This window comes from Lissotriton helveticus, assembly GCF_964261635.1.
Source record: "Lissotriton helveticus chromosome 1_1 unlocalized genomic scaffold, aLisHel1.1 SUPER_1_unloc_7, whole genome shotgun sequence".
Classification (NCBI taxonomy): domain Eukaryota; kingdom Metazoa; phylum Chordata; class Amphibia; order Caudata; family Salamandridae; genus Lissotriton; species Lissotriton helveticus.
In genome coordinates this window covers 905,926-926,585 of record NW_027611714.1, presented here as the reverse complement: position 1 = coordinate 926,585, position 20,660 = coordinate 905,926, and the positions used below count along the sequence as shown (strand labels likewise).

Here is a 20,660-nt window from a genome sequence, read left to right as displayed (position 1 = left end):
CAGCACGCAACCCCACATCTTTCTCTTCTCCCCTGCATATGTTGATTTTCTCGGACCAGGTGCGGTGACGTTCCTATACGGAATTTGATGCTCCCTGATGCACCCATCTCTCCTGTAATGAAAATTCAGTAGAACATTGTCTCGTGATCACATTGGAATCTTTAAGAACGACAGACACAATAGTCTTACGTTTTAAAGATTTACTTTGAAAATATTCAAAGTTCGTAGGCACAAATTGAAGTTAATCAAATAGAAACTCAGACTGAGTCAGAAATATAGAGAATTATGAACTTAGGAGATGGAGACACACATTTATCGGATTTTAAACTAAGATTCATGCATTCACTATATTAATATAGGATTCTCAGGACCAATAGGATATATAATGTGAGGTGGCTAGGAGATGAATGTTCTCACCGCGCGTTTCGGCACTGTGAGTGCCTTCATCAGGAGGGCCACAACTCTTTCTATATGTGGCGGTAAGTGAGCTTCAATAGATAGACTGCGGGTGTGCCAACGACACCAAACGCGTATACGGCGCTGCTATTACCGACAAACGGTTAAAATGGGAACGAATTTCACAGAAATCATGGCTCTGTTCTGAAAATAAAGTTAAAGTTACATAGTATTGAAAGATGTAACTTTAAGGCGGTATTCCTGCTCTTTGTATAGGTCCGGAAACTCTATGGAACCTGCATAAAACCAAACCAGCTAGGTGGTGGGCTGCGTACTTTTTCTGATGGAGTTACGGAAGGGATAGAATCACCATGATCAAAAAAGTAGCACTAGGACACTCCTTGGAGTAATAGCTGCGCTTTATAAATAACACCACATAGACGTAGACAGTGGAAGTGTACTGCTGACATTCCTATTGGTGTAGGGACACTGAAATAGAGACAGAGGTGACAGGGCTTCCTTTAGTGATTCGATGAGGTCTTTTTGCTGTGAGGGCTGCTGGTTAGTGTTCCTGAGCACCACCATTTTGTAGATGGTGGTGTGAATGGTGGGTCCCAGGTGTGTGAGTAGTCCTAAAGTTTTAGGGTGCTTCATAGGGTTAGCATTAGGGTTGAGATGAGAATGTCCCCTGCATGGTGTCCAGTTGTGTTTCCCTGCCCGAGTGTTGAATATCTGGCATTGTTTTTTGATTTTGTCCCAGTGCAACGTTATGAGAGAGAGCGAGAGAGACAGAGAGAGAGAGAGAGGGAAAGAGAGAGATAAAGAGAGAGATATACAGAGAGAGAGAGAGAGAGAGAGAGAGATACAGAGAGTGAGAGGAGAGAGAGAGAGGAAAGAGAAAGAGAGAAAGAGAGAGTGAGGAGAGAGAAAGAGAGAAAGAGAGAAAGAGAGAAAGAGAGAAAGAGAAAGAAAGAGAGAAGAGGGAGATAGAGAGAGGGGAAGAGTGAGAGAGCGAAGAAGAGAGAGGAGAAAGAGAGGGGGGAGAGAAAGAGAGAGAGAGAGAGAGAGAGAGAGGGAGAGGGAGAGAGATAGATACAGAGAGATACAGAGAGAGATACACAGAGAGAGAGATACAGAGAGTGAGAGGAGAGAGAGAGGAAAGATAAAGGGAGAAAGAGAGAGAGAGGAGAGAGATACAGAGAGAGAGAGAGATACAGAGAGTGAGAGGAGAGAGAGAGAGGAAAGAGAAAGAGAGAGAGGAGAGAGAGAGAGAGAGAGGGGAAGAGTGAGAGAGAGAAGAAGAGAGAGAGGAGAGAGAGTGAGAGGAGAGAGGGGGAGAGAGAGAGAGAGAGAGAGAGGGAGAGAGAGAGATACAAAGAGAGATACAGAGAGAGAGAGATACAGAGAGTGAGAGGAGAGAGAGAGACGAAAGATAAAGAGAGAAAGAGAGAGAGAGAGGAGAGAGAGAGCGAGAGAGGGGAAGAGTGAGAGAGAGAAGAGAGAGAGGAGAGAGAGAGAGAGGAGAGAGAGAGAGAGGGAGAGAGAGGACGAGAGAGAGGACGAGAGAGAGAGGACGAGAGAGGGGGAGAGAGAGAGAAATATTCATAGAGAGAGATACAGAGAGAGAGAGAGATACAAAGAGAGAGGATAGAAAGAGAGAGAGGGGAAGAGTGAGAGAGAGAAGAAAAGAGAGGAGAGAGGGAGCGGGAGAGAGAGGAGAGAGAGAACAGTAGAGAGGAGAGAGAGAGGTGGGGGGAGAAAGGTGGTAGAGGGGGAGGGCCCGTGCATGTCCCTTGACATACGTGAGGTCCTGGATCTGAGGTGAGAACTCACGCGTGTCCTCAGTTCTTGGACAGTGGCCTACAATCTCGGTCATGCCTTTAGCGTGTTGAGCGGTGGTAGCAGCGTAGCATGTTTTGTGAATTAATAGTTGTGAACAGACCCTTTTTTCTGTGTCACATGAGTGGGGGCCTTCTGACGAGGGCTGGTGTCCACCTGACTGCGGTGTCCAATCTCCCAGATGTGAGGAGCTGCACAGCTGTCATGAGCTCATAGCAGCCAGTCTGACAGGCGTGTCTGACCTGAGGAGTGAGTGCAGCTACTGAAGGTGCTGAGAGGTGGCCACAGAGCTATTTACTAAACATGCACTGATAGGAACAACAGGCTGCGTTAATACTCAATTGACCCATGTGATAGATATTCACCCATACTCTCAACTCTGAAAATGAAGAGAACCATGGCTCATGCAGAAAACTTTGAGCAAGAAATTGAATTGTTGAAGTAATCAGAACATTTCAACATAGACGCTATCCAAAAACATAGCGGAAAAACCATGATAAACTGACAGAAATTCTCACTTTTGCATCACTTTTAATCTTAGTTAAAGATTTAGATCAATGGGGAGGTCCACAAGATAGGTTTAAAATATATTTTAATACTAATTTAAAAACATTTAAAAATATCAAAACTTTTTGACACAACAGTTCATTATCAGGTAAAAATATCAGATTTGGAGCTTTCTCTACTGTGCTTATATTGTATTTTAAAAACAAAGGTCTCAATAATAAACAACGCTGTTAGCGCGAGGCAGTGGTAACAAAGAGTACATGGTTGCTATCCTGTATACCAGCTTACAGCAGTCACATATTCCATCCCTAACTTTCATCCGAGACCAGTTTGCAGTAACAGATTTTAAAGGGAGTGATTCATACAGAACAATATCAAAAAGTGTTGAATTCTGTCATCAAGGTTCCAAGAGAGAGATTTTTGAGGCTTTGTCACAGAAAAGGATGAAATTATTACATCAAATGTTCCCTTATTTGTAGAAAATTAAGAATCCAAACTTAAACTAAGGGCACCCAAGGATGTCTTTACAAAACGTTTCAGCTGATAAACTGAACATGAGATAAGAGTTTCCTGATTTACCTCAAACATATTTAATGCATATTTAAAATTTCTATAGAATGCACACTTTTCTTTTTTCATATCAAAACTTTCTGTAAGTGACAGTGAAAGATATCGAATTGTGTTCTCTTTGTTCATCTGCAGCCGGTGCCTCCACCGTACTACCGCTGCCAGGCCTTACACAAAACCATTCATTATCCTGAATTCTAGTCTAAGTGCTGGTACTGCCAGAAGTGTATTCAAATGACATATTTTCCTTAAAATTGTCATTTAAAAAGTAGCATTTTGAAATATCTATGCATTCATAGCGTCCAGCAGAGTCTAAGAGACTATTGCTTGATATACAGGTGATAAATGTAGAAAGTACCTATGGACATTGTAATAAGCCTCTAACCCACCTACGCAACGAGGAGTTGTTTAATATGTGCTCACTTTCATTCTGGGTATCAGACGATATTTCGTCCAAGTAGGGGGAAGGCTTCCAGCTACTCTTTACCAGGGTACCAATCACAGCTGCAATGTTTACGAAACTTATTTCCCTTAAAATCAAACCTTTACTCTTGGAAATATAAACTTTCGAAAAGTGGGAAACAGCAAACTGACAGAGAGAAAACAGGAGGGAATTGGGACCCTGAGCCGTTAAATCCAAGATAACAATATCATCTACATAAAGTAAACATGACAGATGGTCGACTCCTACAGACATCCCTGTTTCAATCCATTATTAGTATGAATTACGGCTGAGAGGCCACCGTCCTCTCCTAAAAGTTCTTGCTGCCAGGTCGAGGAATGTAAGGCAATAACGCTGTGGAAACGTCTATGAATGCTGCAAAGACCGTTTTTTTCTCTTCTGGACTCTGTGGTGAAGGTGGTGGGCCGCATGATACTTGACATAATTGTATCTTGGGTTGATGAAAACAACTTTTTATCCGATATCCAATACGGCTTTCGCCCAGGTCGTTACACTGTGGAAGTGTTTAAACCTGTACATGGTTCTGAACAAATACACTGTGGCTCGTTCCAGCCCCATATACCTAGCCTTCATGGACCTGTCCTCAGCATTCCACTGGGTCAATAGGTCCAAGCTGTGGCAGTTGATGTCCTCCAGTGGCATTGACAGTAACATCATTTTGTTTCTGCGGGATCTTCACCGTGATTCAACCGTGGTTGCCCGCTATTCAAAGGACCTGAAAGTGTCCAGAGAGCTTGACATCAAGAGAGGGGTGTGTCAGGGTGCATTTTAGCACCCTTTCTTTTTAACCTATATATTAATTCCTTAGAGAAGACCCTTTTGGCCACAAATGCTGATTGTTCCCATGTAGGCAAGCGTAGCCTGCCAGTCCTCCATTACGCAGACGCAGTCCTTGGGCTAGGACAGCTAGGTGCCTACAACTTCTTCTGAATTCTTTTGCCCTTTTTATGAAGGACTTGGACCTTTTGTTTAATCATTCCAAGTCGTGCATTGTGCAGGTGGGACCTTGTAAAGCTAAGCAGTTCACTTTTAAATTTGGACTTTCATCAATGCCGAAGACAAATGTTTTCTCCTATTTGGGAGTTGTGTTTGACGATTCCCTCAGTTGGTGCCCTTTGCTTACTTGGAAGAAAGGGGATCTAGTGAAAGCTTTTGCAGCTGTTTTTAACTTTGCCAGCAGAGTGGGAGGGAAGCCAATAGAGGCTCCTTTGAAGACATATGAAGACAAATATATCTCAAAGGTTAGTTATGGGAGTGAGATATGGGGCCACATTGGGGTAGGGGCAATGCAAAGTGCTGAAAACTCTTTCCTGCGATGGGCCCTTTCTGTCCCACAAAGCACCCCGTTCCTCTCAGATTTACTGGTTTTCCGTCCCCTGGCTTTGTGGCTTAATATTTGGGCTAATTAAGAAAATACACTTAGCAAAGACATCTTACAGGAATGCCTTTCACTTGACCGTGTCTCACGCATCCGATGGCTCCAGTATATAAGTGTTGGCCTCTCCAGGGTAGGTAGGAACTATTTGCTAACCCTGAGCGCATATGTAAGAGGGACCTTTCTCTGGTCAAAGAGTGTTTTCTAAGAATAAGCCGCTGTGATAGAGAGGAAATGAGCTGTGGAAGCCTAGTGTGCGTAAATAAATTGTGTTAAAAACTGCACCAACCACCGAACCTTATCTTCTAGGGCTTAAAAGCATCCATGATCGTTTTCTATTGACCCGGTTTCGGCTCCACCTCTTCCATTACCTCTTGGCACACCCTCGTGGCTCCCACAGAGGCCTGTGCCTCATGCCCTGTGGCTGCAACGGTGAGTCTCCTCAGGACATGATGCACTTTTTTAATGTTTTGTAGTTTTTCTGCTGTCCCTAGAAAGATATTTATTATTCCCATTCTCAAAAAAGCGGGTTTTAGGAGGGTGAAGCCACCTCTTATCTTTTTACAACTCCTCTCTAATGACACTGTTTTGCATACGCTTAACTTTTTACGGGTCGCTGTTCAGGTCAAGCTGCGATTAACTTCTGTACTGTGATTCATGAATTTTTATCTTGTGTTCTGATTAACTTGGACATAAATATATTTGTCAATCTGTAACTTGGAAGATGTTTTTCTTTTATAAAACCGAATAAAGCTTGTTGATAATAATCATTAGGGGATTCATTTTCGGGGTAGCATGGTATCCCTCACAATACCTGCAGGAGTCGTCACAGTCCACACAATGTACATGCTTTGTTCCCCCTACTTCCAATCTTACATATACCCTCAATCACCTGCCCAAACCTCTCCCTGCTGATGCCAATGTCGTCCTCCGTTATCCCGCAGACTATCTTTTTGGCCCCTTTGAAAGTGCCCATACAATAAAAATGCTACAGTTGTAAATACATATCAACTACCATTTGTTGTGTTTGAAACATTTTATTGAATAGTAAAACCTAATAAACATAATCTGATTATTAAAGCAAAACAGAACATCAGTTGCCATACACATAAGAGACAAAAATTGTACATAAAAATCAACATACTGTAACACTGCAAAGTTATGTAGAGCACAATTCCTAATTTCGGGCAATCTTTAAAGTTCAACTATAGAAACGTTCCTAAAGAACAGGAAAGAAAGGTGGTAGGATACAGAAATGTCATTAATGTAATGCTTTTACATATAGAAAAACAAAATTAATTATTGTGTAATTAGAATTCAATTTGAATATTTTAACCTCCTCAGCATTTTTTGACTCATGATTACAACCTGAATGCTTTCTGGAAAGAAACCGCCTCATGGGGTTCAAAAGCACATCTTTTCCAACAATAGGATTACAATGATAAACTTGAATTTCAATTCAATTAATTGATTTAGGCCTTTTTGGAGATCAGCAATTTTAAATATATACAAAATCCATACACTTTTGTAAAATTGTCACCTAAACTTGAATTCAATCCACCTTTTGATTAAACAGTTCCCATTCCAGCAACCATCACAGGACCACTTGTTGTTATCTTCCCAATTAGTGATAATGTTTCAGATGGCAACAACAATAAATATGTTTAGAATTTTACCTCCGAAAGGAAAAACATGCCATTTCTGAATCATGGTGCACAATAAAATGTAGGCACAGAAGGGCGTCTTTAGGTATATCATTCATTAAGGTTTGACCAGGCTTGAAACTAGAGTTCATGAACTTTTGGACATTTAAATGTCATTTTAAAAGAGCTCAAACAGACCCAGCACGAGCTCCACGAAAAACTGAAGATGAGTGAATTGTACTTAGAGAAAATGTGCTGATTAGTAATCTATTGATGTAAAATGCAGTGGTCAGGCAATGCTTGTGGATCTAATCTATTCAGATTTTAACTCCATAGTTTGTTCAATAAATTGACTAGGCATAATACTTGAAAGCCCTTCTCTCAGATCAGTTCTATTACAGTTTTATTTGCGATAACACTAAAAGAGATCAATGATAAATAGATTTTAAAAGCCATGGATAGAATTGATCCTTGGTCTAAATCTAGATTATTGTCGGCAATAGAAACCAGTACAAACTGATCAAATCTCAAAGCATTGAATATGTTTATTATAGTGGTTTAGAGTAAACCCAGAAGACACACTTTGGTCCTAAAACTCAGAAAATGTATCTAAAGATTATGATTACATCCAATTTATGTCCAGAGACCACTTTACATGCTTTCCTGTTTAAGTAACAACATTTGCAAATATACTTAACAAAACATTAAAGCTGGATGTCAGAAATTCTGTCTTTAAATATTGTGTAAGAGTTTTGTGTGATGATTATTATTTGATCTGAAGCAACACTATCACTAAATAGGTAGGTGCACAGGTTATCATTCAACTAACATTATCAGCAAACTTAATTTGGAGGGAATTGAGAAGAATTGCCTCGTGTACCAAGGGTTTTATTGTTCAAAAATCCACTGGTTCAGTAATTCACAAAGTTTGCAAATGCTAAACCCCTTTTTGAAATGTACTAAGCCCATTTAACAATCCATAATTTGGAAGGGGAATGTTAATAGTGTCCTTTCTGAATATGTTATATTAAGCTTTGAAACCGTGTGTGGGCTGAAAAAGAGTAACAGGAGGTAGTAACCCAAGGGGACATTTGTGAATCTGAAAGTAAAATGGGGTGCATTAAAAATGCCTTTATTCAATAGCAATCACAGACACAGTAGTGTGCTGACTCCACAAACAACCACTTTTACCAAATGGATTATTAATACGTGAACCTCAGTATTTCCTATATTGCTGAAATTTAGTCTCTAATATTTTTGTCATGTGGTGTAAATATTTGTTTGTGTTATTTTATTGCCCATTTCAATATTGTCATGAAATGTACCTATTTTTTTGTCAAACATATTGAAATATCTTTATCACAATTTTTGGGGCATTCTAAAAAATGTTTTCACTCTAACTTAAAGCTTCCTATGAAAAATACTGACGCGCAGTCCTAGTTTCTCCTGGATCACTTAGCTTTCTCACTAAACCAAGCACAATTTTGATTTGAGAGCGGTGGTTATTGTAGTCATACGCACTGGGGTTCATTTTAAAAAGACAAATATAGTCCTTCCTTTATCTTTAGAAATAATACTTGCAAACATTTGTTAAATAATTTCAGATAATTTCTTATACCTTGTGGTATCAAAAATCTGCTAGAATTAACAGACTTCTCTTCTAGATAAATCCAGGTATGAGAAGGTATTAACTGCGATTATCAACTTTCCGTTATTTTAACAAATTTTCTCAGTGCACAGAGTATTTTTCCTACATTGATCACAACATTTCAAGCAATGGTATGTGCTTAAACGTACAATGAAGGGGTAAAAATGTATTTCTACCACAATCAAGAAACCCTTGGGTCTCTGAGGATTACTGTTGCAAATTAAGACCTAGCTAAAATGAAATATCCCTTTAAAAGGAAGATTTCCCTCACCCACCATAGTTGGCATGCTTCCTCATTCGGAAGCTCCTCGCTCAGTTATACCTAGTCACGGTACGGGGTACAACCCCCTCACTGAGAGGGAGGAGTTCAGGCATGTTTTGTTATAGAGAAAGGTATACTAAATACCACAATAATGAGCTCAGGGTAGTGGAGGCAGCAGAATGAAAGTTAAAACTTGGTAAAGGGTATATGGTTTCCATTATTTGTACTCCCTTGGGCCACGATTAAAAACAGGGCACTGTGGTAGAAAAATATATGCACTGTTAGTGTTAATAGGAGGTCAACATGTTTCAGCCTATTAACCCTTCAAAGAAGTGTTTGCGGCTTTCTTCAGGACCTAATCAAAAGTGCTGCTGCTCATTGTACTCAATCAATAACAAGCATTGGCATAGCCAATAGGTCTCGCCTTTGGGACCTTATAAGTGTTTAGCAATGCAGATCCAGTAACAATGTGAAATAATTTCTATTAAAAAAAAGAAGACTTTATAACTAGTTAATAAAACGTTTCTGGAGGTTTAGTATATAACAACTCCTTTTTAGGTCTCGCCTGCCAATGCGCTTGCGCATTGCTGGCGAGAGATATAGGGGCTAAACCAGGGCTAAACCATCGGTGGATTTCGTACAGTGCCTGTGGAGTAGTCAAGCAGAAAGCGCGTCCACATCAAAGACATCTGAAGCTTCCCCCAGCGTGCGCTCGGCCTCAGGCATTTCTCCTCCCCCAATTATTCACTGCCCACGGCCGGCCAGCGGTATTTTCACTTTCACGGCCGCCAGGCCGCGTCTCACATTTCTCCTCCCCCCTCCGCAATGCCAAGAGCTTGTTTTAAATTTTTTTATTATTGCAAACATAAGGCTGACACTTTAGCAGGCACTGCGTTTTCTTTTCTTCTTTTTTATTCAGTGGAATATGCTTTCAAAATATAAAATAAATAAATATCGCACCAGCTTTCCAAGGACCGATTTATTATTTTTACCAATGCTCGATTCTTTTTTAGTCAGAGGAGGATGGTTTAATGTCAAGCAGTTACGCTATCTGTGGGAGTCTCATGGAGTCCTCACTCTATTCGCGTTATTTTGAGTAACACTTATCTGACGAGACCTTTTAATTGGACAGGATTAGTATGAGAATAGCTCCGTAGCCTAGCCTTTGTGCCCGTAAGAATCAACACATTTCTCAATAGACAGACAGTTAAAAAGCTCTCTGATGCATTTTGAAGTAGGAACCGGAGGAAAAACAAACGACCAGCAGATGGTGGTGCTGAATCACATTTGTAAACCCCAGACGACCTTTCTTTACCGCTAACTCGCCGGACGTTCCTTACTGGCCATCCAGGCCTTTTTGGAGGCAAAATGGACCGGAATCCTGGTGAACTGTGCACATTTATTTTCCCAGTCAGCTTCTCTCCGATACTTTGTGCAAAAACGTTTTGACAAGAACTGGGAGTGACAGTAAGATTTTGCTGCCCTGAGCAAAGTGACAATTTGTCGTAACATTCACTCCTCACTTCAGTTCCTGAACAGACGCCTAGTAACGTATATAGACAGCATAGGCGAGGCACAAGCTTTGATTCTGCCTGTTTATTAGAAGAGTAAAGTGTGAACAGGTCCGCCCCTCTATTTGTGTTACACTTCACGTTTAACAGGCCAGTCTGGGAGTAGGTTTAATTAGCACATGAGGGAAAGTGGACTTTAAAGCCATGAAAATGAATCTGTGTCACCTGCAGGTCATGTGTTTAAATGCTGAATAGGTCAATTTAGATTTTCATCCTTACGAGGTTGATATACTGAATACTTTTAAGTTGGTTAACATTAGCATCACCATCTTAAAAAAGGAAAACTTTGATATCAAGTGCTATATTAAAGAACCAGTTATTATTTTAAATAAAGCCACCTGTCATATAGGGGTGTTCATGGGCTTGCTCGCAATGAATATTCAGAAATTACGTACTTTGCAGGCAGGGAAATCCACCACTTTGGAGTTGAGTGCTATGCTTAAAGTTGGGCTAATCGTCATGTTTCCACTGATGGAGCCTCTGTTTTCTTTACCGGTGGAAATCTTTGATTTTGACCAAGAAGCTTTCAGGGACCTTATGATGAAGGTCAAATCTGGCTCCACTGAAGAGTGCTGCCCCCCGAGGATCCTAAAGGAAGCCTTTACGGCTTGCCCAGATCCACCCATGGCCTTATTAAACCTCTCACTATCTCAAGACTATGTTCCCAACACTTTAGAAGAGGCGTCAGTCATCCCTCTCCTGAAAAAACCAGGAGCAGACCCCGGGTCTCTCACAAATTACCGTCCCATCTCTTTGATCCCTTACATGGCCAAACTACTTGAAGCTCATGTAGCCAAAAACTTGTCGGCCTTTTTGGAGGAGTCAGACTACCTGGACACTCACCAAGCAGGGTTCCGCCCTGCACACTCTACAGAAGCAGTTATATTATCAGTCTTGGACCAATTACGACCAAAAGCGGATGGAGGATCTCCCCAAGCACTTGTGCTTCTGGATCTCTCCGCCGCGTTTGACACGGTCGACCACAACACCTTGGTCGATCGGGTCATGGGCTGGAATCCAAGGACTAGCCCTCAAATGGATAAGCTCCTTCCTATACAACCGCTACCAAGCGGTCCGTCTGGGAAACTTCACAACCTCCAAGATTAAAAATACATGCAATGTCCCCCAGGGCTCCTCCCTATCACCCCACTTATTCAATCTATACCTTCTCCCACTCATCCATGCACTTAAGGAAGGAAAAATTCAAACCTTTAACTACGCGGATGATTTTCAGTTAATCTTCCCAATCAATAACTCCCCCACTACTGTCCACGAATTCCAAACAACAATGCTGTTCATCCGTGACTGGATGAACAGCAATCACCTTAAGCTTGAATCCGGACAAAACGGAAGTCATCCTCACAGGTGGCCTAACGAACCCCTAGAGCCCCCTTTTTTGGCCTAAAGATCAGGGACAATCCCCCACCCCCTCTACCTCTGCTAAAACCCTGGGGGTAATAATCAACAGCGATCTTACCATGAACAAACAAATTGGAGCTGTGGTCTCTACTTGCTGTTTCCAGCTAAGAAAAATAAGAAAAAATAGTAGATTCCTTAGCCAGGAAGCATAGATTCAGGCAGTCCTTGCGATGGTAATATCCCACATCGACTACGCCAACTCCCTTTATTTCGACATCCCGACCTACCTCATCAACCGCCTTCAAATGGTTCAAAATCAGGCGGCCAGGCTGGTCCTTCAAGCAAATAGGAGCCAACACACCACCCCACTGCTAAAGAAGCTACACTGGCTCCCTATAACCCAGAGATGCGCCTTCAAAGTGGGATGTATCATTTTCAAATCCTTGAATAATAAAAATCCTAAATTCATCGATAATTTGATCAACAGATACATTCCCACTCGCAACCTGCCATCTGCCCATCTGCACCTTCTGGCCATACCCCCCTTCAGGCTAAAACGCGCTGGAGGGTCAAGATTCGCCACCCTAGGCCCAAAATTATGGAACTCCTTAACTCTGGAAGCTAGAGCGTGCACAGACCTCATGAGATTCCGGAAACTACTCAAAGAACAAGTTACTTACCTTCGGTAACACTTTTTCTGGTAGATACAGTATCTGCCTGTGGATTCCTCACCTTGTGAATATCCCCTTGCGTCAGCAACATCCGGAAATTCTTTTTGTAGCTTCGCGCCGACGTGGACGACGTCACAGAGGCACGGCATCGCGCGTGACTCCGCTGACGTCACCGACACCATAATAGGCCCACGCCGGCGTGATGACATCAGTTCCGCCCTTTTTCCGTGCTTTCGAGGCACACGGGCGGAGCGATGACAGTAGATATATACACAGAATACACAGTACACAAATGTCAAGATAACACAAACAGTGTGAAACCAATGCAGGAAAGCAATTGAAATAAAACATTTCCTTTGACAATAAAAAATATTTACATTACAGTAACTCAGGTATAGAAGAGTGGACAACGGGGAGGCGGGTGGGTCAGTGAGGAATCCACAGGCAGAAACTGTATCTACCAGAAAAAGCGTTACCGAAGGTAAGTAACTTGTTCTTCTGATAGATACATCTGCCAGTGGATTCCTCACCTTGTGAATAGAGTCCCACACCAGTCCCCACTCCCGGAGGAGGGGGTCCACTCTCTTATACCAGAAAATCCTGCAGGACAGAGCGAGCAAAGTGGCCGTCCCTCCTCACCTCAGCATCCAAGCAGTAATGCTTCGTAAAAGTGTGGAGGGAGGTCCAAGTTGCCGCCCAACTAATGTCCTCAACAGGTACACCTCTAGACAAAGCAGATGTTGATGACTTTGCTCTAGTAGAGTGAGCTCTTATGCCTTCTGGAGGTTCCTTACCAGCAAGAGCGTAGCATATCTTAATGCACAGGATAATCCATCTTGATAGCGTGCCCTTCCTTTCTTGCAGCCAGCAAAACCAACAAAGAGCTGGTCATCCACACGATAGTCTTTAGTCCTATCGAGATAAAAGCTCACCGCCCTCTTAGGGTCCAGACGGTGTAGTCTCTCCTCCTCCTTGGAAGGGTGAGGGGGAGGATAGAAGGTAGGAAGGGTAATGGACTGTCCTAGATGGAAGGGAGTTACCACCTTAGGCAGAAAAGCAGCCCTGGTCCTGAGTACCATTCGTTCAGCGTGAATAGTCAAGAATGGGGGCCTAGAACTAAGAGCTTGAAACTCACTTACCCTCCTTGCCGAGGTGATTGCTACAAAAAAAAACAGTCTTAAAAGACAGAAGCCTCATGGGACACCTGTGTAATGGTTCAAAAGGTGAACCCATCAAATAGGTCAAAACAAGATTCAAGTCCCATTGAGGCACAATAAATGGAGTAGGAGGGAATTTGTTAGTCAGAACTTTTATAAAACGTAACACAATAGGTGATTTAAATAAAGACGGCTGGTCCGGCAAACAAAGGAATGCCGACAAGGCCGATAAATAAACTTTTACAGTTGAAACAGCAAAGCCCTGCTGGGCCAAATAAAGAGCAAACTGAAGTATGTTGGACAAAACAAGCCCTCAAGGGGTCAATAGATCTCTCTCCACACCAGGAAACAAATTTGGACCACCTATAAGAGTAGATAGACTTGGTGGAGTCACGCCTGGCTGATAAGATGACATCCACCACATTAGGTGGGAGAGAAAAGGAATTTAGGTTGCCCCATTCAATCTCCAGGCATGAAGGTGTAAGGTCTGGAGGTGGGGGTGTAGAACCTGCCCCTTCATCTGAGAGAGTAGATCTGCCCTGAGAGGGAGACGGAGCGGCGAGCAAGAGGAGAGGCGGAGAAGATTTGTGTACCACACCCTTCTTGGCCAATCCGGGGCGACCAATATGACTTGGGCCCGGTCTTGGCGAATCTTCCTCAGAACCCGAGGAATCAAGGGTATGGGAGGAAACGCGTAAAGTAGTTTTGAGTCCCAACTCAACTGAAACGCGTCCCCCAAGGCTCCCTGTATCAGAAACTGGAGACTGCAGAATGATGGGCAGTGAGCATTCTCGAGAGTAGCGAACAGGTCCACCTGCGGAGTCCCCCACATCTGAAAAATGTAACAAACTACCTCTGGATGAAGCCTCCACTCGTGGTCGGTCGAGAACTGCCGACTGAGACTGTCTGCACGCACGTTCAGTACTCCGGCCAGGTGATTTGCCATCAGACAAATCTAATGGTTCTTAACCCAGGACCAGAGACGCAGAGCCTCTCTGCAGAGACACTGCGACCCCACTCCTCCCTGCTTATTGATGTACCACATCGCGGTCGTGTTGTCCGTCAGGACCTGAACCGACCGCGAAGGGAAGGGAGGAAGGCCTTGAGAGCTAGACGTATTGCCCGCAACTCTAGAAGGTTAATGTGAAGCAACCTTTCCTCCGGAGACCAAAGACCATGGAAGCATGCTGAGGTGACTTGATTAACTTGTGACGTGCAGGAGAGGTTTTTGTCCAGCAGAAACCCGAGGTTTCTGACCTTCTCAGCTGGAGTCGGGCAAGAGCCAGCTTCCGGGGGCCACCATAAGTGACTCCAGATCAAAGGCTTCTGACCGAATTCTATAACTTCGGTCTTCTCTGTATTTAGTTTGAGAACATTTTGACTCATCCAATTTTTCACGTCGAGAAGGCAGTCTCTGAAACGCCCTGCAGTAGCTTCAATAGATTCAGAGACAGACACAATAATTTGCGTGTCGTCGGCGTAAGACACTAATTTTAAACCATGGGATTTTATTAGGTCGGCCAAAGGTGTTACATACAGATTAAATAGAGTTGGTGATAATGCCGACCCTTGCGGGACACCTCCAGGGAGAGTAAATTCCTCAGATGAGTCCATCCCAATGTACTTGTTGGATTCTGCCAGTTAGAAATGATGCTAGTAGGGCCAAAGCGGCATCTGAAATGCCCAGTTTTTCCAATCGACTCAATAAAACCGAATGGTTGACGGTGTCGAACGCCGTGGTTAAGTCGAGTAGTATAAGGGCCGTTCTTCCACCGTCATCCATCGTCTTCCTAATGTCCTCCGTTGCCATAATGAGTGCTGACTCAGTTGAATGGCACGCTCGAAAGCCATGTTGTGTAGAATCTAGAAGGTTGTTATGCGTTAAAAAAGTCATTAATTCTAGATTCATAGCTTTCTCGAGGATTTTAGCTGGTAGAGGTAGGCAGGATATGGGCCGATAGTGTTTAGATTCTGTGGGATTAAGCGTTTCTTTCTTGAGAATCGGGCGGATGCAGGCTTTTTTCCAAATTGAAGGAAATTTGCCCAGGCTGATAGCCTTATTTAATAAGGAGGTCAGAACTCCAGTTATCGCTTTTGGGATTGAGTGTAAGATGTGCGGGGGACATGGATATAGAGGAGATCCTGACTTCATCTGTAGGAGAAGATCAGCGACCTGCGGCTCCTTTAGGGCGGGAAAGCTGGAGTAGGCAGGGAGGGTGAGTGAGGGTCCTTCCCTAGTGTCCGTGATCAGGGGCTGGGTTGGGATTGCGAGGGTGTTAGTGCCAGTGTTGGAATTCATGGCCACGATGTTGAGACCATCATATACTGCCTACCACCAACTCTGCCTAGTCCTGCTACATGCCAGCCCATCACGGAAGAGCCCACATCGATATTGAGTCCTGGTGTTGTGTTTCCCGCTGAGTTGGGATTGGACTTTTGGACCAAACTTGAACACATTTTTAAAAAGACATGTCTCCCCATTTATGACAGACTTAACTTGATAGAAAACAGGCTTGCAAGTCTCTAATTATCGCTTGCTTCGGCTCAGGCACGGGGTGGGAACCGGGATAAAGGGATAACAGAAAAACAAAAGAGATTATCTAAGCAAACTAATGAATCTGAAATTCCCTCTACCCCTCTACCTACGAGTAATGCAGCTGATATCAGTGCCCCTGTTCTAATCCTACTTCATCTCATCTAATGATATTGCAGTGACTAACCACATTGTGTTGAGTGGAAGGGCATTGATAGAAGATGGGAGCAGGGCTATAATTGAACAACGCCAAGCGAACAATAATATTTCTCATGTTCCATCAACAAATGGGTTACCGCCTATAGATCTTCCCCTGGTATCCACACCGTATGTGTGGTTCTTGCGGGGGGTCCCACCATTGAGCCAGGGTAGAAGGGAGGAGTATATGGAGCTTAAGAACAAATGTATCCATTGCCTTAATTACAACAGGCCTTTTCCCCCTAAGGTATCTACTGAAATTTTGTTTGCAAGGCGCGTGGATTGGATTGGGCCACGGAAAAAGTCTATCGAGGGAAACTGTATAATTATTAATTTTAGGGACAGAAGGGCTGCCTACTGGCACCAGGAGTCGACTCGACTCGAAAAAGATAGACAAAAATGTCCAAAATGTTAGTAAAAAAATGACTAAAGGTACGTGCTTTTCCCGGATCTGCGCTAGCTGGCGCGGAAAAAAGAAGAACTGACGTCAATACGCGAGGGTGGCGTCTAAGTACTCCAGCGACATCATTCCGGCGATCACGACGCCGACGACGGACACGGAACTGCAGACGAGGCCTACCGACGTGCAGGGGTACTGCTGACGAAAAACTTTCCGGATCCAGTCTGACACCTGGGGGTAATTCTAAGGTAAGGAATCTAACACTAACGTGTTTCTTTCAGATTCTGTCTTTCAGATACAAGCTTTTTTGGCCTAAAGATTATCTCCAGTGTGGAGTTTCTCATGGTGAGATAGCGTTTTTCTCTGCAGCTTTTCTGGCATTCAGAACACTCATAAGGTTTTTCATCAGTATGGAGAATCGCTTATGGTTAGTGAGGCTGTGCTTATCAAATAGGAATTTCTAGTATTCACAGCATTGGTAATGTTTTTTCCCTGTGTGCGTCTGCTCATGTAGTGAGATTGTGTTTTAAATTGATGCTTTTCTGGCATTCAGAGCACTAAAATATTTTGGTGTGTTTTCTTATGGCGCTTGAAATTATCTCTTCCTCTGAATCTTTTCTGACATTTAGAGCACTGATAATTTTCTTCCCCAGTGTGGATTCCCATATGTTTAGTGAGATTACATTTAAGGCTGAAAAATATTTGGCATTCGGAGCATTGTTAAGGTTTTTCCCCAGTGTGGGTTGTTATATGCTGAGTGAGTCTGCCTTTTACACTGAAACATATCTGGCATTCAGAGCACCTATAAGGTTTTTCCCCAGTGTGGGTTCTTATATGGTGAGTGAGACGGATTTTTTCACTGAAACATTTGTGGCATTCAGAGCACCGATAAGGTTTTTCCCCAGTGTGGGTTCTTATGTGATTATCGAGACTGTTTTTATGGCAGAAACATTTTTGGCATTCAGAGCACTGATAAGGTTTTTCCCCAGTGTGGGTTCTTATATGCTGAGTGAGATGGCTTTTTTCAATGAAACATTTGTCGCATTCAGAGCACTGATAAGGTTTTTCCCCAGTGTGGGTTCTTATATGCTGAGTGAGACTGAGTTTGTATATGAAACATTTCTGACATTCAGAGCACTGATAAGGTTTTTCCCCAGTGTGGGTTCTTATATGCTGAGTGAGACTGAGTTTGTCTCTGAAACATTTCTGACATTCAGAGCACTGATAAGGTTTTTCCCCAGTGTGGGTTCTTATATGCTGAGTGAGACTGAGTTTGCCTCTGAAACATTTCTGACATTCAGAGCACTGATAAGGTTTTTCCCCAGTGTGGGTTCTTATATGCTGAGTGAGACCGAGTTTGTCTCTGAAACATTTCTGACATTCAGAGCACTGATAAGGTTTTTCCCCAGTGTGGGTTATTGCATGTTGAGAAAGACTTCTTTTGTCAATGAAACATTTCTGGCATTCAGAGCACTGATAAGGTTTTTCCCCAGTGTGGATCTTTGTATGCCGTGTGAGAGTATGTTTTAAACTGAAACATTTCTGGCATTCAGAGCACTGATAAGGTTTTTCCCCAGTGTGGAATCTCACATGTGCAGTTAGAAGTGATTTAAGTTTGAAATGTTTTGGGCATTCAGAGCACTGAAAAGGTTTCTCCCCAGTGTGGGTTCTTACATGAAAAGTGAGACTGTTTTTGTGAATGAAACATTTCTGGCATTCAGAGCACTGAAAAGGTTTCTCCCCAGTGTGGGTTCTTACATGAAGAGTGAGACTGTTTTTGTCAATGAAACATTTCTGGCATTCAGAGCACTGATAACGTTTTACCCCAGCGTGGATCTTTACCCCAGCGTGGATCTTCGTATGCCGTGTGAGAGTACGTTTTAAACTGAAACATTTCTGGCATTCAGAGCACTGATAAGGTTTTTCCCCAGTGTGGAATCTCACATGTGCAGTTAGAAGTGATTGAAGTTTGAAATGTTTTGGGCATTCAGAGCACTGAAGAGGTTTCTCCCCAGTGTGGGTTCTTATATGAAGAGTGAGACTTCTTTTCTCAATGAAACATTTCTGGCAATCCGTGCACTGATAAGGTTTATCCCCAGTGTGGGTTCTTATATGCCGAGTGAGACTGTTTTGGTCACTGAGACATTTCTGGCATTCAGGGCACTGGTAAGGTTTTTCCCCAGAGTGGATTCTCATATGTTCAGTGAGATAAGATTTACGGCTGAAACTTTTTTGGCATTCAGCACACTGGTAAGGTTTTTCCAAAGAGTGGGTTAATGCATGTCGATATAGACTCGCTTTGTCACTAAACCTTTTTTGGCATTCAGAGCACTGATAAGGTTTTTCCCCAGTGTGTATTCGTATGTGATGTGTGAGCCTACTTTTTAAACTGAAACATTTCTGGCATTCAGAGCACTGGTATGGTTTTTCTATAGAGTGGGTTAATACATGTCGAGAAAGACTTTGTTTGTTACAAAACCTTTTTTGGCATTCAGAGCACTGATAAGGTTTTTCCCCAGTGTGGATTCTCATATGCTCAATGAGATAATATTTACTGATGAAACTTTTTTGGCACACTGAGCACTGAGAGAGGTTTTTCCCAGTGTCCATTCTCTCAAATTCAGTGAGATGAAATTGATGGCTGAATTTTTTTTGGTACAGGTAACTTATTTCCCCAACTTGGGTTATTTTGCTTTGATTGAGGCGGGTTTGAACACTGAATTTGTTCTCACAGCCTGTGTTTTTATAAGGTGTATTTCTAGAGTTACATTTAGTTTTCTCTTGCTTATATGCCACCGTAAGATTGAACTAGATTTTAGAGTCTGGCTTGTTTAGATAATGTTCAGTATTTATCTTTAAAAGAAATCGTGTGTAATCTGCTTAACATTTGAATTAAGCAAAATATGTCTGGAAGCAGCCCTGTAAAACCTGTTGAAATGTTTCTAGCAGATAAAAGTCTTTTGGTTATAGCCTCTCCGGCAGCAACTTATTTTGTGACTGAAGTTTTTCTCAAATCTATTTGTATAGGTTCTTAGCAATGCAGTGATAAGGTGTTAGTCTGACATTTAATGATTAAACTGAGAAGTACCTTTTTGCACTGACGTAATGGCAGTAACTGAGAACATTAGAACATGCACAGTACTATTGTGGCTCACCAGTCGCAGAACATCAGTTAATTATACCCTTTCTATGTTTGGTGTAAGGTGTAGTTCTGAAGACGAGGATTTATTTACATTAGCTATAGCGCAACGGTGCTCATTTCATCCATTTTTATATTTAACAGTTTTACATATCACTCCTGCACAACAGAATGTTGAGGCGATTTACATAGAATTACAGAACAGTACACATTAAAAAGGAAACAATCTGAGATGGTCATGAAAACAATAAAGTTGTGAATTTTTAAGGTTTTCGCCAGAGTGAGCAGAGTGGGTCGAGGTGTTATATCCAGAGGCAGATAGTCTCAAACTTGTGTAACTGGTTAAAAACGGTTGTTGAACAAAGGTGATTTTCCAATCTTTTGGTTGTTAACGTGTCAGCTTCGGAGTCTTCTTGTAGCGTCTTTTTTTTTATGGTATCCAGAAGAAACCTTTTGTTGTAACTTTCTTTTATGCAGTGTGTGCTTCCTCTCTAGAATTACATGATGCTTTAGATGAACGTTATTCTGTCATGCTGAGGCAATTTGTCTTTCTGATAATATTTCAGATGAGGATGCTGAAGTGGTCTTTCTACATTATTTCTGGTGCTGTGTGCACAGATATGGCTTTGCTCTGGGTTAATGAAATGCAAAATTAGAGACTTCACTTACAGGTAGAGTACTTTCCTCGCCACACTTAGATTTTTGGAAATTATTTAAACGTAGAATGCTGGATGTCCTTCAGTTTTTCAAAATATTCCTTCTTATGGCACTGACATTTAGTGGCTTAGTGCTAAATCTTGCTTTCTTCGTCCGTAATTTCAATCACCTATAGTATTAAAATTAAATAGTTAATAGATGTACATTTCCCAAAATAATAATTCACAAGCCAAATCAATGAAGGATTTTTAAAATGTTGAGCTGTTTTTCAGACA

The 20,660-nt window shown here is 42.3% G+C and overlaps 2 protein-coding genes across 9 annotated transcripts in view; both read right to left on the bottom strand.

Moving 5' to 3' along the window:
* The window catches only part of LOC144806430 (uncharacterized), a 342,683-nt gene that overhangs the window by 83,215 nt on the left and 238,808 nt on the right, over positions 1 to 20,660 (bottom strand). The gene's annotated exons all lie outside the window — the stretch shown is intronic.
* The window catches only part of LOC144806424 (uncharacterized), a 65,811-nt gene continuing 49,929 nt past the window's right edge, over positions 4,779 to 20,660 (bottom strand). For all 8 annotated transcript variants that reach the window (XM_078672789.1, XM_078672790.1, XM_078672785.1 and 5 more), the window contains one exon: positions 4,779 to 20,554. In XM_078672789.1, coding sequence (XP_078528915.1) covers positions 17,310 to 19,199 — 1,890 coding nt within the window. In that variant the 5' untranslated portion in view covers positions 19,200 to 20,554 and the 3' untranslated portion in view covers positions 4,779 to 17,309. The remainder of the gene's footprint in view (positions 20,555 to 20,660) is intronic.